The sequence below is a fragment of the Chaetodon trifascialis genome, chromosome 12 (genome assembly GCF_039877785.1).
Source record: "Chaetodon trifascialis isolate fChaTrf1 chromosome 12, fChaTrf1.hap1, whole genome shotgun sequence".
NCBI lineage: Eukaryota > Metazoa > Chordata > Actinopteri > Chaetodontiformes > Chaetodontidae > Chaetodon > Chaetodon trifascialis.
The window spans coordinates 3,170,129-3,191,253 of NC_092067.1; the positions used below are offsets into that span (position 1 = coordinate 3,170,129).

General features: G+C 43.4%; 1 protein-coding gene across 3 annotated transcripts in view; it reads right to left on the reverse strand.

Moving 5' to 3' along the window:
• Window positions 1-480: 480 nt before the first annotated feature.
• The window catches only part of ankrd44 (ankyrin repeat domain 44), a 40,736-nt gene continuing 20,091 nt past the window's right edge, over window positions 481-21,125 (reverse strand). Inside the window, exons 12-28 of one of the 3 annotated variants that reach the window (XM_070975707.1) lie at window positions 18,346-18,409; window positions 16,707-16,775; window positions 15,461-15,601; window positions 14,920-14,985; window positions 12,084-12,195; window positions 11,646-11,714; window positions 10,911-11,112; window positions 9,476-9,563; window positions 9,242-9,359; window positions 8,434-8,656; window positions 8,059-8,146; window positions 7,447-7,530; window positions 7,194-7,339; window positions 6,958-7,040; window positions 6,161-6,243; window positions 5,757-5,848; window positions 481-4,523 (exon numbers count right to left, since the gene is read on the reverse strand). In XM_070975707.1, coding sequence (XP_070831808.1) covers window positions 4,264-4,523; window positions 5,757-5,848; window positions 6,161-6,243; window positions 6,958-7,040; window positions 7,194-7,339; window positions 7,447-7,530; window positions 8,059-8,146; window positions 8,434-8,656; window positions 9,242-9,359; window positions 9,476-9,563; window positions 10,911-11,112; window positions 11,646-11,714; window positions 12,084-12,195; window positions 14,920-14,985; window positions 15,461-15,601; window positions 16,707-16,775; window positions 18,346-18,409 — 1,988 coding nt within the window. In that variant the 3' untranslated portion in view covers window positions 481-4,263. Of the gene's footprint in view, window positions 4,524-5,756; window positions 5,849-6,160; window positions 6,244-6,957; window positions 7,041-7,193; window positions 7,340-7,446; window positions 7,531-8,058; window positions 8,147-8,433; window positions 8,657-9,241; window positions 9,360-9,475; window positions 9,564-10,910; window positions 11,113-11,645; window positions 11,715-12,083; window positions 12,196-14,919; window positions 14,986-15,460; window positions 15,602-16,706; window positions 16,776-18,345; window positions 18,455-21,125 lie in introns of all 3 variants that reach the window. The other 2 variants (XM_070975708.1, XM_070975706.1) reach the window with 2 other exon arrangements.

Consider the following 21,125-nt stretch of genomic DNA (forward strand, 5'->3'; position numbering starts at 1 on the left):
CTTCAGGACCTCAGATCCGCTTTTTCGTCGCAAAAAATAAATGAATCGACATCAGACCAAGCCCTAGCTGAGGTGGAGGAGTGTGATCAGTGTGGTGCAAGTGCCGTGCCAGTAAGAAGCATCACGTTTAAGGTATTTATCAAGCAAAAGCAACTATTTGTTGTTTACAGCTCTTTAAATGTGTGGATTTGCTGATTTTCTTTTGCATAAACTGAATATCTTTGACTTTTGGTCAGACATACACACACTGAAGATGGGACTTTGGTCTCTGGGAAATTGGATGAACAATTTGATCAATTAATTGCAAAATAATGGCTGTTGCAAGACTGCAGCAAATGATACCAACTGGGTGAAAGTGAGTGAAATCATCATCCTCATCAGCTTCAGCAGCAAGAATGTCATTTCCACGTGTATGCCGAGGAGAAGGAAATGAACTGTCTCATGAGTCAGCTGGAAGAACAAAAACAGCACTGCAGTAACTTCAAACAGATTTTTATAATTGTACAATTTCTATAAAACAAAGGGTAGCTGGCAAACAGCCCTCAGCGTGTGGCACTGCATCAGGAACTGGTATGAAAATCATCAGACACATGACGATAGCGATTGTCAGGACTGGTGAAGATCATTTTCTGGTAGAACAATAATACTGGCAGACAGGTTCAGCCTCGCAGCAGACCTTCAGCTCAGGGACACAAAAGACTGTGCTTGTTAACGACGTGTGCTTATCAGCCACGAGAGTTGTCTCCATTACAATCGAACTGCAGCTAACAGGGTTCTCCATTTCAAAGAAATTCATTAATATACACACCTTTGAGTCCATTAGATAAAAGCTAACTCAAATAAAACGCTTTGTCTTCTATTCTTATTCCAACATTTAGGATGGAGACGCCACTCTGTGCTCAAAGTCCTCTGTGATGGAGGGTTTTTGTACAAAACTTTACGTCAACATTATATACAAAAGCAGTTCAATTTCATATCAGTACCTAAGCTAACACACACACACACACACACACACACACACACACACACACACACACACACACACACACACACACACACACACACACACACACACACACACACATCAACTTAAAAGATGAGTCTGGAGATATTCTAGAATTTTCCTCTTGTCTATAAACCCATGAAAAGACCAGCCCTACCAATCCACCGGGAGTGACACGTTTCACACAGTGCCGTTTCTTTCAGATGGACCCCACATACACTGACAGCACCGAATGTGGATTCATCCTCCTGCTTGAGTAACATTTGCTAAAAAACAACAGTGCCAAACTGTTTGAGGAAACTATTAAAGCTTTTCAGAAAAACCAAAGTGTGTTTTCGTGACCATGTTTTTATGGGATCTGTCTTGATTAGGGCTGAAAGGACTCTGTGCCACAGACAGACTGAGGAAGTCAGAAAGTGGTAGCAAAAGTAAGCAAATTGTTTGTTTTGGTCTTCTCAAGGGATTTGTTGGCGACAAGAAAAATCTACATTATCACCAGCCTTCAAGGAGAGAAAACAGTGGAGTGAGACACCATTTCACTAAAAAACATCTGCATAAGGGTCCCTCACAGAGCCAAATCCTCTCCAACTCCGTCACTCATTCATTATCCTCCACATTATGCTTGACATATTAACGAATCAGTTCTTCCAAACAGCAAAAAACGTTTGGTATCTAGTGGTAGCTGCTCATGCTTTGCAATGCTTTTGGTTTTATTTGTCCAGGTTTTTAGATATTCACCTCCAACATGTCTGCCTCCATGCCAGTACAGTGGAGTTAGTGGAATAATGCTTGTGCTGCTCGCAACAATTAATGTAAAAATCAAAACTCAAATCTGTCTTTCCAGAGGGTCAGGGTCCAACAGCTCATGATTATTTTCATTACTGACTAACTTTTAGATTTTTTTACTCGATTGATAAATTGAGAATAGCACAAAATATCTCAAAACCTGAACAAAGCAGCACAGCTCAATACCACGAGGGTTCAAATCAAAAACAAATGATTCTGTGATTTTTGGTGAACTGATCCCTTAATTGTAAGAATATTAGAATCTATTAACATAAAATCTGTTGTAAAAGAAAACCAAAATGAATCGACATCAAGGCACTGGACATGTTTGAGACAATGGCACATAGCTGGTAGGAGGACAGACAGAGAGGAAAGTGGTCAAGGCCCTGTGTTATCTTACAGTTAAGTGCTGGCAGTATCTGTACCATCATGTAAGAGATAATAAATACCGATGTACTGAGGAGACCTCGAAGAGCTTCTCATCACTGCAGAAATTTGGAGAAACTGGGCTTGCATGATGAGACGTTTAGAGCTGCCCAGGCAGGAAAAAGGTTTCAATTGGTTAGCATTGCACCACAGGTAGGGATGAACATGAGTCAAAACAGTGCAGGAGGCCATTTAAAGCCATAGGATAAAATGCATAAATGTTCATCATAAGCTCAGCCTTAAGTCACATCTGAACAAACCCTGTGTTCATCAGTGGGTATATCCCAGTTCCCTTGTTTGATTGGCTCCTTGCTCCTCCATCCTCCACCTGAACTCCTCCTGCCTAACATCACAAATGACTTGCGTATTTGTGCTTGGAGGAGTGAGGAGGGATCTTTGAGGAGGCGTGAGTGAGGATGTAATCACTACCTTCAACTTTCACTGAAGTCATGCAGCTTCATTACCAGAACAAATAGCAGAACGCATGTGTGATCCCACGATTGGGTGGGCTCTACTGGCCGGTTCCTTACACTGCGACACTAACAAATCTGTTTTAGAATCGTTTAAATCGAATGGATTTACAGTGGAAGCTGCTGGTTTAAAGGACAGACATCAACAGCAGCAGGTTAAACGAGCTGTAGACAATGAACATGAATTCAGTAACAGCTGAAAAGGAGGGTTTGTGTGTTCTCTGGTTAATGTGCAGCCTGCAGCTGAAAGTGAAGGGACACTGCTGTTACACCACTGTATGATAACCAGTGGACTGCGTGTGTTTGTACTTCAACAGGGTCAACTGAGCAGATAACCCCACATCAATTCAAGTACTGAAGAGAGTACTTAAATGTGCCACGTACATTTCATGTACATTGCATATACTATGCTGCTATCTTGTTTTCGGGTTGTGAGCAGTAATTAAGCTGCAACTCAAAGCTGCCGCGTGTCTGCCTTCTCAGCCAACAAGAAGATGATCAGACATCTACGAGTTTTCACTTACTTGCAATCATTGAGGTATTATCAGGTATGATTGTCAGAAGAATTCAGAGTGGATGAGTGGGTCTGAATTTGATGCCATCAAACTCGTCACTACTGTATTTACTAACTAATAACTAAAAATGACTGTTTTAAAAAATGGTGGAATTGTGTATGTATGCAGACACCTCATTTCTCTTGAAACCTCTTTCCTCAATTCTTCTTTTCTTGCATCTTTTCCTCAAAATCTCCTTTCTCAAATGAGGGAAACATGATCCACTGAAGGGAACTGAGATGTACCCAGTGCGCCGCATCCTTTGCCCTGTTGAATATTCTAACTACTGAACATCTAACTGAAGGCTGCACACTTCACATTCCAGCCAAAGTTCATCAAATCCTAAAAGCAATATCCAACTTTGTGCTTCAGTTATGTTAACACACGAAACGAGCTCTGTGTACCTCTTCTTGTGACCCTCCAGTACATGTTCATTATTTACATGTGGAAGTCAAATATTTGGTACAACAAGCAAAGGATAAAATTACACTTAGCTTTCTTAATGGTCTACTTCATTTTGTACAAACAGTTAAAAATGGCTTTTTTAAGACAAAACGAGTCTCAGAGGCCAGCTGCTATGCCATGCAGAGACTAAGTACCGAGGTCGGTTTGGATTTAAGCACCCGTGAGTAGAAAGAACAAACCGTGGTCTAAGTTAACACAAGCATGCAGACCCAAGCCATAACCCATCCAGATGGAAGTCTTCTTCAGCCACAGCTTCATGGAGCAACTTATTCGGCTGCAGTGGTCAGTCCGGGGCAGTGCAGCTGCTCCGCTTCTGCTTTTGAAAAGGGCACTCAGAAAAAGCATCCAGCCTGAGGAGGGTCATTCTGTACACGTTCCCCACACGAAGACCAGAGGATAGAGACACTGCAGACATCCAAGCTGCGTCACAACCACGCTTCTACCCTTCTTCCTCAAGCGTGCACACATTGCAGACTGAAACACTGCCATCGTTCCTGGGGGGGTAGAAAGTTCAGGTGCACAGTTCGAGGTAGGAGGGTAGAGGGTCGGTTCGGAGGGGTCAGAAGGTTTCTGAGTCCTCTGAGTCGTTCTCAGTGGTTCCCTCGCTGGATGGTCCCGAGGGGTTTCTGGGGCTGCGTTGCCCCCGTGGGCCGGTGCCTGGGCCTTTACCCCCCTGGTGGGGCAGCTGCCTCAGCAGGGAGCCTGGGGAGGGAGCCCCGGAGCTGCAAGGGGAGCAGAAAGGCATCATGGTAGCCAGAATGAGAGCCAGACAGTCAGCCACCTCTCGGCTAGGAGCACAAGCCAGAGCAGGGGTCAGACCTGAGGTAGAGAGACAGAGAGAGGAAGGAAGAAAGAGAGGGAGGGAGGACAGAAACAAAGGGAGGAAGGAGGAGAGCGAGACGTGGACGTGGAGGAAGCAGGGAAGGCGAAGCAGAAGACAAAGGAGGGACGGAGCAGCATTCCATTAGTGTTCAGCCAGCTGACAAAGTATGCAACCACAGACATGAGGGGGGGACACGGAGCACAGGGACAACCACAGCTGACATCTGTCAGGGCAGAACAAACGCATTCCTTAAAAACAAATGAGAAATGGAAAGCAAAGAAGCAGCTGGAGTCCAGTTTAAACCAGGGTTCCCACTGTCAGCACGAGCTACAACACTGTGCCATCTCCATCACTTCTTTACAATTTAGTCTGAGCGTGAAAAGAGATCATGCAGAGTGCATCCATGACCGGAACGTTTTATTTCAGCCACCCTCAGCAGGCCCGGAACTTTCATAATCAACACAATGTTGAAAGAAGTGAGCTCACCAGCCCTGTGCAGCGCCTCCTCATCTCTGCTGCAGACTAGAGGCTTCACACTACATTAACCACGACAGCACACACACCTGCATCTCCAACACGAACTGCCTGCAGTCGAGTTGCATTGTGGGGAATTTAGGCTCTTCTTCAGTTTTGACAATGAAGAAGAATGTTAATAAAAAAGGCAACATCTGACATACATATTCTGTAACTGTCCATCGTAAGCCTGACGATTTTATAGGAGTTCCTTGGTGATAAACCATGATCGGTGCTTCTGTGTGTACTTTATTCTGCCTAATGTCTTTTATCTGGACCCTGAGTCTGATATCAAGTCTGAATGAATGACCTGAATTCTAATTTGTGGATTGACACTGTTGTCAGACTGCCTGGGCCTGACCAGAATTCTAGACTTTTGGCATTTGTTTGTCCCTCATTTCCTGTCATCTATCTGCTGTCTATCAAATTTAAGACCAAAAAATGCCCTAAAAATATTTTTAAAAAAGGACCATTTAATGTGGCAAGTGAGAATGCATGACGCCTCCCTTTTGTAAAATCCAAGCAAAGTTCCTGATCAGTGGGAAGCCCTCTGAAAGACAGATTCATCTGCAGCACACATGGAAAATAATGTTTCAACAATTCATTAGTCATGTTGAGTTCATGCTGGAACGGATGAAAACATTCATGTTGACCAGTGACCACGGCAGGCAGCTGAGGGAGGCAGCTGTGCCTGAGGGAGACCAGCTTCACCTTACCATTCTCATCCACCTTCTGTACGCTGGCTCCTTGGGACAGCAGCTCCTGGACCGCCTGCTTCAGACCGCTTCGAGCTGCCAGGTGGAGAGGACTGGACAGACAGACAGACAGACAGACAGACAGACAGACAGACAGACAGACAGACAGACAGACAGACAGACAGGTTTCATTCTACCACATCTCCCCTGCTGCCAGCCTTCTGTTCCTCCTCCTGTGGAGCTTTAAAAATCATTTCTCCTCATCTGCATTTGTCCCCATCTGTTTCAAAATGTTTCCCAGTGTTTTCCATTCAAACCTCCACAATATCAACAAAAATATTGTTACAGCGGCATTCTGGTGGGCCTTAAATCTCAACTGAAACTGAACAACCTTTTTGTGACATACAGAGGCTTTAGACACTCACGTTTGCAGTGCTGCATTTGTGGCGTTTATGAGCACAGTGTCAGACAGCTTCTCCAGGATCAGCAACACACAGTCCTCCTTCCCCTGTTAGGACATGATGTGCGGTTAGAGCGAGCTCGATGAGCTGGGACAAAGACCTGATCACAGCATCAGCGCTGAGGATCACAGACCTCAAGCACTTCTATTCAACATGTTCATAATACCATGTATCAAATGACACTGTGAAGGGGGTCACTCGCAGTGATGAACCTACAGAGATTTATCACCTGGATCTGCAGCTCCCCTCGGCTTACTGTACCTTTATATTGAGTTTCAGCTCATGGTTTAGCAGTCTGACACACAGCTTTAATGTTTTGGTTGACAGGTTGGTGAGCATAGTGGAGCATTTAGCAGCTAGCAGTCAGATATTTCCCTGAGGGTTGATAGAGACCAAAAATCAGAGCTAAAAGAGTGCGAATATTGCACTCACATTACGCTGGGGGCCAAAACCATGACTCAATATAAGTGATAATGTTGAAATTGTGTGGAATTGGAACAGAGCTCATTTCTCCTTTCCTTTCAACAGAAACAAACATTGTACACTGTCTTATCTACAATGCATGGAGATGTCACCACTGTGTTTGGGACTGTGCTTTGAAAGGTCATGACACCAGGGCCAGAGTTGCAGCAGTCAGCCAATAAAATGGATTCTGGTCTAAAATGCAGTAAACACGACCCCAGCTGAATACCAACGAGGACACTGATATTAAGACAAACAATAAATGAGATGGAGGACAGAGCCCCCCTGTGGACACTTACATTGTTGCAGGCTAGATGCAGGGCAGTGTTGCCGTCTTTGTCCCTCAGACTGAGGTTGGCATTGGCACTGGTCAACAGCACCTCTGGGGCACAAGACAGAATCAGAGCCGCGTCCATGCACGCATACATACACAGAAGCATGAATATACACTATCAAAATCAACAACATAAGAGCCAAATGTCATTAAAACAACCGAAACACACTAAAAAACACGCCAAATAAAACATCTCTGTACCAAGGGCTCCCACTCTGCCCTTCTCAGCCGCCATCATCAGTGAAGTGCGACCTGATTGGTCTGCAGCATCAACAGGTGCATCATGGGACAGGAGCAGCTGGACACAGTCGACATGACCTGAGAACGCTGCAGCGTGAAGAGGAGTCCTGCAGGAGAGAGGGAGAGAGAGGAGGGGATGAAAACAGAAGATACAGCCACACACACACACACACACACACACACACACACACACACACACACACACACGCCTTACCTGCCCTTGGCATCCTTGCAGCCAGCGATGTCTGATCCCATGGCCTCGAGCAGCAGCGATGCACACGGCTCGTGATCATTCACCCTGTCAGATTAAACACCAACAGGTTTCACTGACTGACATCAGCTGTAACATTCCAGGACTATTAGAAAGGTTTACTATATTCAGGATGCTCATGTCTGCTTTTATCTGTCTTTATGGAGCACTCAGGGACAGTGGTTTGATGGGAGAACTGGTACATCTGTAACAACGCTTTCTTCTCAAACTGATGTGTAGCTGTGGAAACCTACATACAGACACATCATATGAATACTTACTAACATCCACATGTGTAATTGTAATAGATTTGAAAATATATCCAGACATACAGCCAGGCTGCGCTTGTATATTTGCATATCATAGAGGAGTGGACCTCTGACTGGCCTTCTAGTTTTGACATTTCATAGACCAAACTGAATTAATAAATCAATTGACAGCACAAATAATCATTGCTTAGAGTTCTAGTGTGAACATAATAACCTACTCATTTCAACAAGGCGAACATTTTTAGTGAAAATCAGTAAAAACTAAAAACAATGATCATTAACACACTGCAATGCGTGTGTGACTTACACAGCACAGTGCAGAGGGGTGAATGGGTTCCCATCAATACAGCGACAACCCTTCTGCTCCAGCAGGACCTCCACACACCCCTCATGACCTACACACACACACACACACACACACACACACACACACACACACACACACACACACACATACACATACACACAGTATTGGAAAAGACCATCGACATCATCACTGGGGTCAGTCTAGTTTGATCTACTTTACTCTTCATTTTGTAATAAAAACAAAATGAGCAGGAATATGAACAAACATTGGAAAACAATTCAGAAAAATGATGATCAAAAATGAAGAAAGAAAGATGAAAACCAATCCAGTGCAGACTGAGGGTGTGTGTCAGGGTGTGAGCAGAGTCTGACTGACCGTAGTAGCAGGCCCAGTGCAGCGGTGTGTATCCGCTGTGGTCTCTCAGCGGGGGCAGGGACGGTGGCTCGGAGCAGGCGATGCCCAGCAGCTCGCTCAGCCACGAGGCGTGGCCTCTGGCCGCGGCCAGGTGGATGGAGGTACGACCTCGCGAGTCGCCGAGCAAAACCGAGGCTTCCTGCTCCAACAGACACTGGATACACTCCTCCTGACCACACAGCAGCTGGGGAGACAAGACAGAGGTCTTTAGACCAGATTCAAGCTGTTTACACGTGTTTTAGCTCATTAACAACAAGGTGTGTGTCACCATTTTCTAAAGCATAACACAAGCCTTATGGTTCCTTTCCTGCCTTCTAGGAAGTGACTGATTCACATATGTTGAAAACAGAAAAATGGAGCACATACAGAGTACTGAATGCAATTGAAGATATAATAGATACCTATATAACACAAGCCTGTCTAACACCACACTTTCCCCTTTACTGCTGTAACACAGGGATTAATAGAGGATTATCTTATTTTATGTAAGTGAAAGACCACTTCACTTCAGACTCAGCCTGTATACTTAGGCCCTTTAACTATAATTCAGACATTAATCCATTTAAAGACACAATAAGGAAATGAATCATTTCAGTAGTTCTTGAGTTTATTCAGGTATTATTTAAATTTAAATAACTTTTTGAAAATCTATCCGTTTATTAAAATCAAAGACGTGTCTGTAATTGTTCTGGTGGCACACTCCAGGGCAAAAAAAAGAAAAGTCAAGACAGTAAGACCTGAAAGGCTTTTCATACAGTTTAATGCTTACCCCGAGGTGCAGCGCGGTGAGCCCATGGTTATTGGCTATATTGACGTTGGCTTCCCTCTCCAGCAGCAGTGACACGGCGTCAACGTGACCCCCCGCCACCGCCAGCATTAGAGGAGTCCTGTGGGATGAGGACAAGGCGGACGATGTGTGACAGAAAGACAGGACACACTGAAAAAACTGGAGCAGATGAGGAAAAACTGAAGAAAGGAAACAGGACAAACGAGGACCACTCACTGTCCCTGAGAGTCAGCAGCATCTACGAGGTCTGTGCTGTCCGATTCATCCAGCAGGAGGCGCACACACGTCGTATGACCGTTCATCACTGGAGGACGGATGCCAGGGAACGTGGGTGTCAGAGAACAGAGCAGCAGAAATGTTTGCAGTCAGTTAGGTGACACATCAGTTCATTGAAGTGAGATTGTGATGATTATAGTGTCACCAGAGCAGGAAATCAGAACCACAATCCAAAAAGAGAGAGGACTGTACTGAAGAGAAGCTATAATAATATTTACAGCACAAAGATGTGAAAAGAGAAGTTCTGCACTAAGTGCAACTAAGAGCAGTGTGTTCAGAAACATGGTGAATGAGAAATGCAAACTGAAAATACTCAGTTACTCGCTTTAATATTTCCTGACGATGCTCAAACTCTGAGGTCAGTTTCTCTCGTTTACGGTAACGTAGGCTAGAAAGACACAGAGGCGTGTGACAGGCATGTGAGATGTCACATGAGCCCACAGTGGGGATCAGGTACATTCATATTTCCTGTCAACAAAAATATTTCCTTTTAGGCTTTTATGAAAATACATTTACTTGTTATTTATTTTGTTATTATTTTGTTATTTACTGTAGAATTGCACGACCTCGTGTGACTCCCCTGAGTACAACAACATGTAGGCTTCCTGGACTTTCATTGAAACTGAAACTCTAAAGTCAGAGAGGTGTTTTCGTGCACTGCCTCTAGTCTGGAATGGCCACTTTAAGTCTTGAACCCACCAGATGTCACTGCGCTTGCTGAGTTTAAAGCCCCGAAGCTTCAAATACAAACAGAATGTTCTGTGTTTGTATCTGACCCAGAGGTGCATGAAACCATAAGCATGTCACAAGTGTTTGCTTTCAATTTTAAACAATATAAAGACTCTTAGAGGTGGTAACATGCAGAAAGAGAAAAACATCCCATAGCCAAAAGTATGTGGACAGTCAAATGTTACATCCACATGTGATCATCAGAGGTCTCATTTCAAAGCCATGGACATCAACATGCTGCTGTAACACTGCTTTCTGCAGGGACTTCCATTCAGCTACGAGCATGAGTGAGTTCCAGCACTGATGTTGGGTGATAAAGTGTTGGACGGGGTTGAGTCCAGGCCAGTCAAGTCCTTCCACAACGAACTGTGAAAACTACTTCTTCATGGAGCCAGCGTTTTGCATGGTGATTGCATTATCCTGTAGCTAAAGGACAGCGTCTTCCCAGGCTGCTGACTCAAAGCTGCTGCATTAAGTTTTCATTCAATGGAAACTGATCTAAACCATGAAAAATAGCTCCAGAGCAAAAGCACTCAATGTCCCCATACTTTTGGCCATATGCAACCAGACATTTGTTGATCAGTTGATACCAGATGTTAACCTCGGCAGAGAAACAGGACAAGGATCAAGGCCAGGCTGAACACACCTGCCAGGTGGACAGCGGTACGTCCGTGCTGGATGTCTGTCATGCGAGGCGACGCCCCCTGACTAAGGAGGGTGTGCACACTGTCAGCGTGGCCCCGCAGGGCAGCCAAGGCCAGGGGGGTCCTCCCCGTCTCGTCCCCCTGGTCCACCTCCGTCTCCCCCTGCAGTAGCACCTCCAGGGCCTGAGCATGTCCATGGTACGCCTGCACAGAGACAGACTCTTCACAAACAATTCAACATTTTCACTGCGTGTCACACTGGGAAAACCCAGGAAACAGACCATACGGCTGAATCTGTTCGAGCTTTTGATATGGTGCATTTGGTCGCAGGTTATGGTTCACTTGATTTACAGTCAGAATTCTAATCTTTTTAACCCTCACATCTACTGACAAGAATCTTAAAATGCTAAAATTTGGTTTGGAGCATCTGTAATTGCTCAGATCTCGACTCAGAGCAAGACTGCTGACATTCAGGAAAGATTGAGTGTCTTGTGCACTCATTCTCTGATCAGATAGTTCCTGATGTAAATCTAAATTTTACCAGAATATTTCCTCAAGCAAAGTTCCCATACAACTTTGTGTTTAGCCAACATTTAAGAACTTTGCCATCTTTGGTTAAATGAAAGAATGTTTTGTGGGTATTCTGAAAAAAGTTCTCAGTACTACTGTCAAAAAATACATAACACACTAATATCTGATGCTTTCTGTGTGTGTGTGTATGAGAAAAACAAACTGACAGCTAGATGCAGCGGGCTCCTGGCGTTCGGAGATTCAGGGTCCTCTTGGTGATCATCTCTGTCCAGCAGCTGCAGATCACGACAACACATCAACACATTTTCCTTCAAAACTAACATGAAACCTACGGACAGTGCAGAGGTACACTGTATGTAACTCCTAATGCAGATGTTTTCCGTCCATTGACTTGAAGCATTTTGTACATTTTGTACACATAAATCAGGGACAACACTGTGAGAAGAAGATACCAGAAAGCTGGAATGTCCTTGCGTGGTGTGCAGTGAAAATATGATCAGTCAAAATGCCTGGAGTCCCACAATACAGCTATTTCCTCCATGATGTGTGCGTGTGTGTGCGTGTGTGTGTGTGTGCGTGCGTGCGTGCGTGCGTGCGTGCGTGCGTGCGTGCGTGCGTGCGTGCGTGCGTGCGTGCGTACTGACCAGTTCCAGACAGTGCCTGTGCCCGTAGGCTGCAGCGTAGTGGACAGGACTGTATCCCTGTTTGTCTTTGAGAGAGGCCGTCGCTCCGCTCTGAAGCAGGAACTCTAAACATCTGGAACACAAACACAACATTTCAGTGTCAGTGAAGATGGCAGCTCATCCAGCTAGCTAACATGTACCGGACAGGGGGACATCAGTGTGGTTTTAAGGTGTCTCTGTGATAAATATAAGGCTTGAATATCGTTGCGGGGGCCAAATGTGTGCGAGGCTGTTCCTATTCCTGTCCTAGACAGTGTTTGTGTGTCTTTGTGTTTCTGTTTGTGAGCACAAAGAGAGATTCTGTCTTTTCATCACCTGGCTGTTCATTGAGTGTTTACCCAGTCAGAAACAATCGTAGCACATGAAAATAGACAGAACTGGATTGTAATTGTAAATCATCCGATGAAAAGATCAAAACCACCGATGTGTCTTTCTATACTTTTTATTATATCCTTCTTTGTTTCCTGAAGCCTTTTCCTATCACACTGTCCCCTTTGCTGTAACACTGCAAGCTCCTCTGCTGTGGGATGAATAAAGGATTATCTCATCTTAGTTAAAAAAAAGCTCAGTCATTTTCTCCAACAGCTGGGCGCTGTAGTTCTCAGCAAATGTTACTCAAAAAGAGTGAATAATGCATTTGTTGGGAACTATTTTCAGTCATGGCTTAATCTTGGTGCTGTGGTGAATATTTGTGGCAGCAGAACGGTGTGTGTGGGACCGAGTCAAAATGAACTACAGTGTGTGCATTCATGGTAATGGAGGAGCATGTCACCCAGTGAACACTGTGACTCACTGATGTGTTTTTGGACAACAGTGAAGCTCTATGGCACAGAGGAACCACATATATCAGCCTTTGATACACATGACACTTGTTAGTTGGATCAGTTCATTGTTGGTTTTAGTCTTTTCATGAGCTTTGCTGACAAGTAAAATATAAAGTATCACTAGACATGACCCCTGTTAAACTTCACCATATCTCCCCTAACATCCCTGATGTTTGTGTGAAATGCCTGACTGAAAAGGGAACTTTGATTCACTGCTTATGGAAACGCTCTAAGATTCAGGGATTTTGGAAAAATGTAGTTAAATGTTTATCATGGACGGTTAAGTGTAACGTTCCTTTGATGTCAACAATCTGTATACTTGGAATATACCCCAAAGACTTTATTAAAACAACTAAGCAATCGAAGATGATTGACTTTGGACTTCTCCATGCAATAAGAGTGATTGCACTATATTGGAAAAATGCAGAATCACCATCACTGGCAATATGGAAGAGGGAGCCGATGACTTGTCGGACTGGAGAGACTGACACACATTGATAAAGGTAAACAGGCGGAGTTTGCTTGTATTTGGGAATCATTTATGTCCTTCTTGACCAATGAAACAAACAACACTGATGGAAAAACAAGTTATGTAATGATCCTGCCTTTTATTATATTTTTATTTTACTTTATTTTATTTTGTTCCAGCTTATTCTTATTTATTTTATTTTATTTTACCCCATTAGTTTGATGTCTGTTGTCATATATATATACATATATAAATGAAAATGTTTGTACATTCGACAAAGTTATGCGCTTGAAACTTCAATAAAAATATTGTTAAAAAAAGTATCACTAGACATCTTTAAAACTAATAATATAGTAAGAAATAATACTATAAATGAAAGGTGGTAGTTTGTTGAGGCTCACTGTGCACAGCATATACTGTGTAACACTTTTCATGGTATACTGTGTTTGCTGGGCCATTTTGTGCAAAGTAAAGGAAATGATATGAATATGGATCACACTTTGGAATACTGCCTTCAATGAAATATATATATATTTAATAATGATTTACTCAGGCACGTTTCACTGGCAGCCAGGCTCTCTGTGCAGGTACGCCCTGATCACATTCACACCTGGACAACAAAAGCCTGAGCTGCTGGCCACTGAACAATTTTTACATCTGTCAAAAGTAATGCCATCATTTTATCTGTGTACTGCATTGTGGGACAACAAGGTCCATCTACAAAACACTTAGAGATTGAGGACATTCATTTGCTGTTATCCACTGTTCCATTCGAAAGTCCCACACATCTAGAAACGTCAGATTTGGAAATCTCTGTTAGATTTTTGTCAAGGCCACGCCGTGTCTGCCGTCATTCCTTGTGCTTGCTGTGTTTTCCCTGCGCTCCTCCATCTGTTTCTCTCTGTGAGCATGTCTGTGTTGTGGGCATGGCACTCCTCTGTTCCCAGTGTCCTGATTGCTGCTCAGCCTGCACACCTGCAACTCATCAACCCAGCAACGTATCAACCCTGGTTTTTCACACATTCATCAGCAGACTGTTCTCTTGGCCACTGTGTACAAACATTCTGACCAAGTTTAAGTCCAGTCCCTCAGGTTCATCATCCCTCTGTGGTCCCTGTCTGCCTGCTCTGCCAGCCCGGCTGCACCATTATTCAGGCTCCGCTCTCCAAACCTCCATCTCAGCAACTTGCATTTGAACTCCTGCATGTCATGTGTCTGAGTCCTGCTTTTGGGTCCATAAGCAGTTCAACATTCCAATGTAATGGAAAATCTTAATTTATTATATTACATCACAATTTCGTGTTCTTTTGTTTGCTTCATTATTCTGCCATCACCCTGGCACTCTGGGGAAATATGTTTGTTCTCTTTAAAAAAGAGTTATTTATAGAGGGCATCCATCTGTTTTTGAGCAGACTTCAATTTGTCACTCCTGTGTTTTGTACATACTCTAAGCTGCTTTATCATGTTTCTTTATCTCTTGATATTTGTTTCAGTGTGGACTTACAGCGCTGCCTCTTTCTCCCTCTCTGCCTGAACTCCTTCACTCTCTGGCTCCAGAGCAACACGACGCCTGTAGGGGGAGGGGGGGAGAAGGGAGGGGGGAGGGAGAGGTGAGATAAAAGAGGATAAAGCTGAGCACACTCAAACAACAGCCTCTTTTATGTGGTGGGACCTACTAATGCTGACAAGTAAGTGGATGACTACTTGATGCCTGGCTGTGTGCTGCATCAGAAACTGTGGGGCTGCCAATCCTGGAGCCATGCATGACTGTCGCCTCAGTATCACCTCCGGTTACCATGGTAACACAGAGGTGTGGACCATCAGGTTTCTATATGAAGCAACAGTAGATGTTCTCCAGATTTTCAGAGAAACACCAGAGGAGTGGTGTGAAGAGGAGCAGTTTCATCAGAACAGAGGTCACCCTCTGTCCCCATCAGACCGTCAGGACCAGGATTCAAAGGAACTCTCCTCTGAACTTAGAAACAGCAGATGAGGAATAGAGGAGCTGTAGACGTGACTGTGGCATGTGCCTCCCTGCCCCTCACCTCCTGTCCAGGTCCGAGGCAGCAGCATAGTGCAGGGCAGAGCGCCCCCACTGGTCAGTGGCGTTGATGGCGGTTCCACAAGCAACTAGAGTTTCCAGACACTGATAGTGACGGCTGGCAGCTGCGTAGTGGAGGGGTGTCCTGGGAAATAACAGGAAGAGAGGAAGTCAGGCTGACAGATCACCAGCAAAACACAAATATGCATATACATACGTAGTAATTCCAATATCTACCTCAGGACAGGCCAAAAGACTATGGACTTTATTTGCTCCCAATCAGCTACTCAGCTAAAAGAGCATCAGTGATGTTGACCACTGACATTGGGAGAAGTTTGGCAAAAGGTGTTGGCTGGGGTTGAGGTCTGGGCTACGGTCATGTTGAAATATAAAAAGGACCTTCACCTTCAGCACGCTAGAATATTATAGAATGCTGTAATATTTACTGGAACTAAAGGGTCAAGCGGGGATAGAGGGCGGGACACTAAGAGCAGATGGATCACATCTGGCCAGCTCTCAGTCTATTAAAATCAATGAACACCAACTCCAGTCAAACCTGACAGATGTGTACCAACACGGAGATAACAAAACTGTAACAAGTCTCCTATTTAGCATTTCTAAGCAGTATACACACATTTAAGAAATGTTTATAACACACTGTAATGTAGTTGTACACAGCTGTAAGGACATTTTTAGATGAGTATTAATGTACAGGATTTGTCAATAATTAGACTGTGAAGACATTATATATTATCTCAACTGTGTCTAAGTATATTCACTATCCGTTTATACACCAGCTGACACTTATTGGTGCGCACAGGGGGCGTTATAGCTGTTAACAAATACAATAAGAAACACTTATATCTGTTTCAAATACATTACTGTGTAATAAACTATATATTAAATGCTTAAGTGCTGCTTATAAATGCTGAATACTGTTCAGAAATCTATAATTTGCCAGAAAACAGTAAAAATTGCGCATCACAATCACAACTGCACGTTCCATGACCCGATGTGTTTGACCATAAATCCAAAACCCGTACATATTCAGTTAAAACCAAGAAAATCAGCAAGTTCTCAGTTTTAAGATGCTGCTGTGCATTTTTGCTCACTTTAAACTTCAACAATCCTCCAATAACCAAAGTGATTGTGTCTTTATTGTTTTATTGATCTACTCATCAGTTGATTATTACAACCCTACTGACACTATTAAAAAAGAAAGTGTGACCTGATCAGCGTTATTCTCTTACCTGCCGCATTTATCCCTCCTGTTGTGATCTCCACCACTGCTCAAGAGCAGCTTGACACACTCCACATTACTGCACACAGACATCATCATCATCATCATCATCATCATCATCATCATCATCATCAGTGGTAGTAGCAGTATTTAATTATGGCTTTATGGATTAAAACTACTTCATTTGACCCCTAATGAAGGAAATCACTAAATGTTGCTTTAACTCTTCAATAAAAAGGTGATTTCAAGATAACTGGTTTACTACAACTCATTTTCATTGGTCTGGCCATTCTAACAACACTGTGCAAATGGAAACATAAAGAAGTCAGATAGTGGCGAGGTAGTCAGTAGTCAGATGATCAGAAACAGCCATGTTAGCCAAAATAAAGGTGAAAGGTATAATTAATAGTGCTGCCAAAAATATCACATTATTAAGGCGTTAACGCAAATCAATTTTAACAGCGTCATTTTTTTTAATCGCAAGATTAATGTTCTTTGTGACCTAGTGAACTTGTAGTTTTTTAGAAGCTGTGGCCACTGCTAGTAACGTTACAAAAACTACAGGATCTGATTGTAAACTGGAAACAAAACAATAGACTCGCGCCACGCATGTTTTGGTCTCGCCTGCTCGCTAGCTGTGAAAGTGTAGGTGGATTCTGAAGATTCTGAATAGAAAGTTTAGTTTCAAAAAGCTGCCAGATGGGTTGACTGACAAGACCAAAGTTTGGACAGAGGCATATGGATACCGCAACTAAAAACAAGCTTACTGCAGCCATAGCCAAGTAATGTTCATTCTTTCTGGACAGAAATAAGAGGCTGCGTTGATCAGCCTCTGGTGAATAAACAGAAGAGCATTATAGTCTGACTGCTTGTATGTTCAGAGGAAACTTAAGGAAGGAAAGTTTCAGCCATGGTTTAACTGCACTATAGCCTGAGTCCTAGTTTACAATGATGTGCACTTTGTAACTTTATATTGTGTCACCCTGTTTTGATCCCTTAGAAAGGGTTGTTGAAGGAGCTTTTTTTAACCAAGTATTTATTTTTTGTCATCTGTTTATTGACAGTGTTAAATTGTGTGAGATTTGATTCATTCAAATGTGAATGACTGCTCAAAGTGAGAATGTTAGTGTGAAATATAACACTACACGTTGTTTTCAATAAAAAACATTTGCACAAAGCAAGCCTATCCACTTTTCCATGTTGATAACAGTATTAAAATGATAATTAATGGGACATCTAGCATAGATAAAAATGTGCGATTAATTTGCGATTAATCACGAGTTAACTATGACATTTATGCGATTAATCGATTGACAGCACTAATAATTAATATGGTGTAGTTGTGCTTGCTCAGATTTTCTGTGTAATGGGGGATTATTACCAATATTTCAGGCAAGCTGACATTCAGTTTCACCTCCAAATCAAGGGGTTTAGATAATGTGAATTAATTGTTGATTTGTCTGTGAACTGCCTGACTGGCTGACTGCTGGTTGGCCCCGCAGACTTTGCTGTGGTGATGCTGACTTGTCGATCTAAAAACGATGAACTATAAAAATAAGCACTGAGAGATGTCAGACAGACCAGATCTACCCTTTACTCTTTCTTTCTTTAAAAGAGACGTGTGTCCTGTAATGAATGGTATGGCTCACCCTCCGGCGGCAGCAGCGTGCAGGCAGGTCCTCCCCAGACTGTCAGGAGTGTCTATCTGGAAGCCTGCAGACAGGACCGAGTCGTTACACATTATGCTAAACCTCCGACCTGACGAGGGCAGCACAGGGAGACGGAGGGAGGCCAGACAACACACAGCAGCAGCCACCACAGAGAGAAGAGGAAGAGTTGGAGAGAAAGACAGGTGTTAAGAGCGACAGGTGGGGGAAACAGAGGTTAGGTGTGAGTGCATGATGCTGACACAGGAATGTAACAGAGAGAGAAAAGGACACGTCATAAGAAATAGAAGACCAACAAAGGAAGGAGCCTGAGGGAGAAAGTGCAGCAAGAAGCAGTTCAGCTTGAATATCTCGTCATGCTGATGTGGCTCTGGCCAGAGAGGCTGTTTTGACTAAGAGGAAGAATCCAGCCTTTCTTCAGGGTTTTCCTTTAAAACTTTGAGGAATTCACGAACTAAACCTGCAGAACGACCAGTGTGTCATTCATCACCCTGCTGGTATCGTTTAATGTGCTAAAAATGTGTCACATTGCAGTAACAGTGGCCTCAAAATGACTGACAGCATCTGAAACCTCCTTACAAAAACCTTTTTAACTGCAGGGTCTTAGTTTCAGTTCTGTTCCAGGGCCAACGTTTCCGTTCCTGCCCAAGAAAACTGCTGCTGACGTATGACTTTCTGATGCTCCAGGAACTACTGGCATGGAGTCTGCTGCACTGAACACAACTGACTGGTCATACACAGGCCTCAAGGCTGCTGCACGTGTATGCCTTTCATTCACACTGAAAATGAAATGACTGATATTCACCAACATTAGTCAGCAAAAATGAGAAAGCAGCTACAGTCAGCAGATCCTTCACACCTTCAGACGAGTGCTTGGTCTGCCTGTATACAAAACATGAAGAACCATGCTTCCAAAAACACTGGAACACTACGTGAAACATAAATGCAGCACAGTGTGATCATTTGCTATAATCCTTTTTGACATATACTCAACTGAAAACAGTACAAAGACACTATATTTAATGTTGGACTTCATCAACTTCATTGATTTTTTGTAAATATCTGCTTATATAATATGCCAACATATTTCAAATAGGTTGAGACAGGAGCAACTAAAGACTGGGACAGTTGTGGAATGCTCCAAAAACACCTGTTTGGAACATTCCACAGGTAAACAGGTTCACTGGTGATAGCTGCTGATCAACAGCTGACAGTATCCTGATTGGGTTTCAGTTTTCTACAAATAAAATCCACAATGGTCCCTTCACCATCCTCTCCTACCACTAGTGTTGACTGCGTTCAGGCATTCAGTGCGTCCTCTGAACAGTGGTGACACTGACCACAGCTGAAAATGAGCTCAGCTGCATGAAACAGCATTCTCCTCTCCTTCTTCCACATTCCAGTTGCAGACGGCGTCTTCCCCTGTCCATACAATAGCACAGCTTCACTGATGGCCGCCACATTTCTCTCTAGTCTTTGTTTTTTTGTTGTTTTTTGTACCCACACATACAAGAGGAGGGAAGAAGAAGAACTGAGCAAGAGGATCTCAATCAGAACTCAATGTGGACACTTGAGCCACATTCATTCCAGGTGTAATCAGGTGAAATCAGTCTGGATATGAGACATATCCATGCGCAGGGTAAAGGAGGGTGAACGTGCTCCTGTCCCAACTTTTCTGGAACATGTTACAGGCATCAAATTCAGAGGGAGTGGATATTTACTAAAAACAACATTTATCAGTCTGAACATTCTGTCTTTGTACTGTATTCCACTGAATACAGATTGAAAAGGATCTGTTTTTACTGACGTTTTACACATTCTACCCATCTACCTAAATCTTGTGTAATGGGGTTTGTATTCAAGCTTTCGACTCTCCGACCACCCCTCAAGACTCCATGCTGTGCTGAAGTCTGGTTTCTGTTTTAACTAGCTGTTTGTTGGGGACACATGCACTTGCAGATTTTGATGGCATCCAGCTTTTGTTCCTGCAGAGGTTGAATGCAGTTTTCGTATGTCTCTGGATAAAAGTATTTACCAAATGAATGTATGTGCATGAGGGTAAGTAACAAAGAACAGCATGACGAAGGTTTCGTCGGCTTGTGTCGTGGATTTTTAATCCTTTACCATTACAATTTGCCTTATCTTCACAGATTATCACATGTGGTGTAAAAGGGAGTTTTAGCTCTCGATGTAGCTCTGAGTACAACAAATACAAAAGCTCAGGCCACCACTGCTCACAACAGTCCTGACCAGACGCAACGCTGCAGCTGCACAGGGCTCAAGCACATGTAAAAGACTTCTTTGTTGTTTGCTACAGCAACTCAGCAGAGCCACATGAGGAGGCCAGTTTCATCCTGCTCCATGCCTCCAGACACAAGTGCCAGGGCCTTGGTAAACCGTCAGAAGTGGAGAGGAGTTTTGTCTTTTCTCTGCTCCTACTTCACATTTGTTTAATATATCAGTCTCTTCTGTATCTCTCAGAAACTGACAGATATATATGGGATGAGTGGAGGGATGAATGATTTCACTGCCAAAACCACAGGGAGACTTTTCAGAAGTAAACTAGATATTAACTGCTAATGTCAATTGCTCTAAGAGGAGAATTCAACAGCAAACACTCTTGTCCAGAGGGAGAGTGGTCTCATCAGTGAGTAATTAGACTCAGTGAGGCCTTGTCTGTTTCTGGAACATTGTGACTTGAATTTGGCCAGAGCTGAATACATGTGCCTGTGGAGGAATTCACCACTGGGAGCAGAACAACC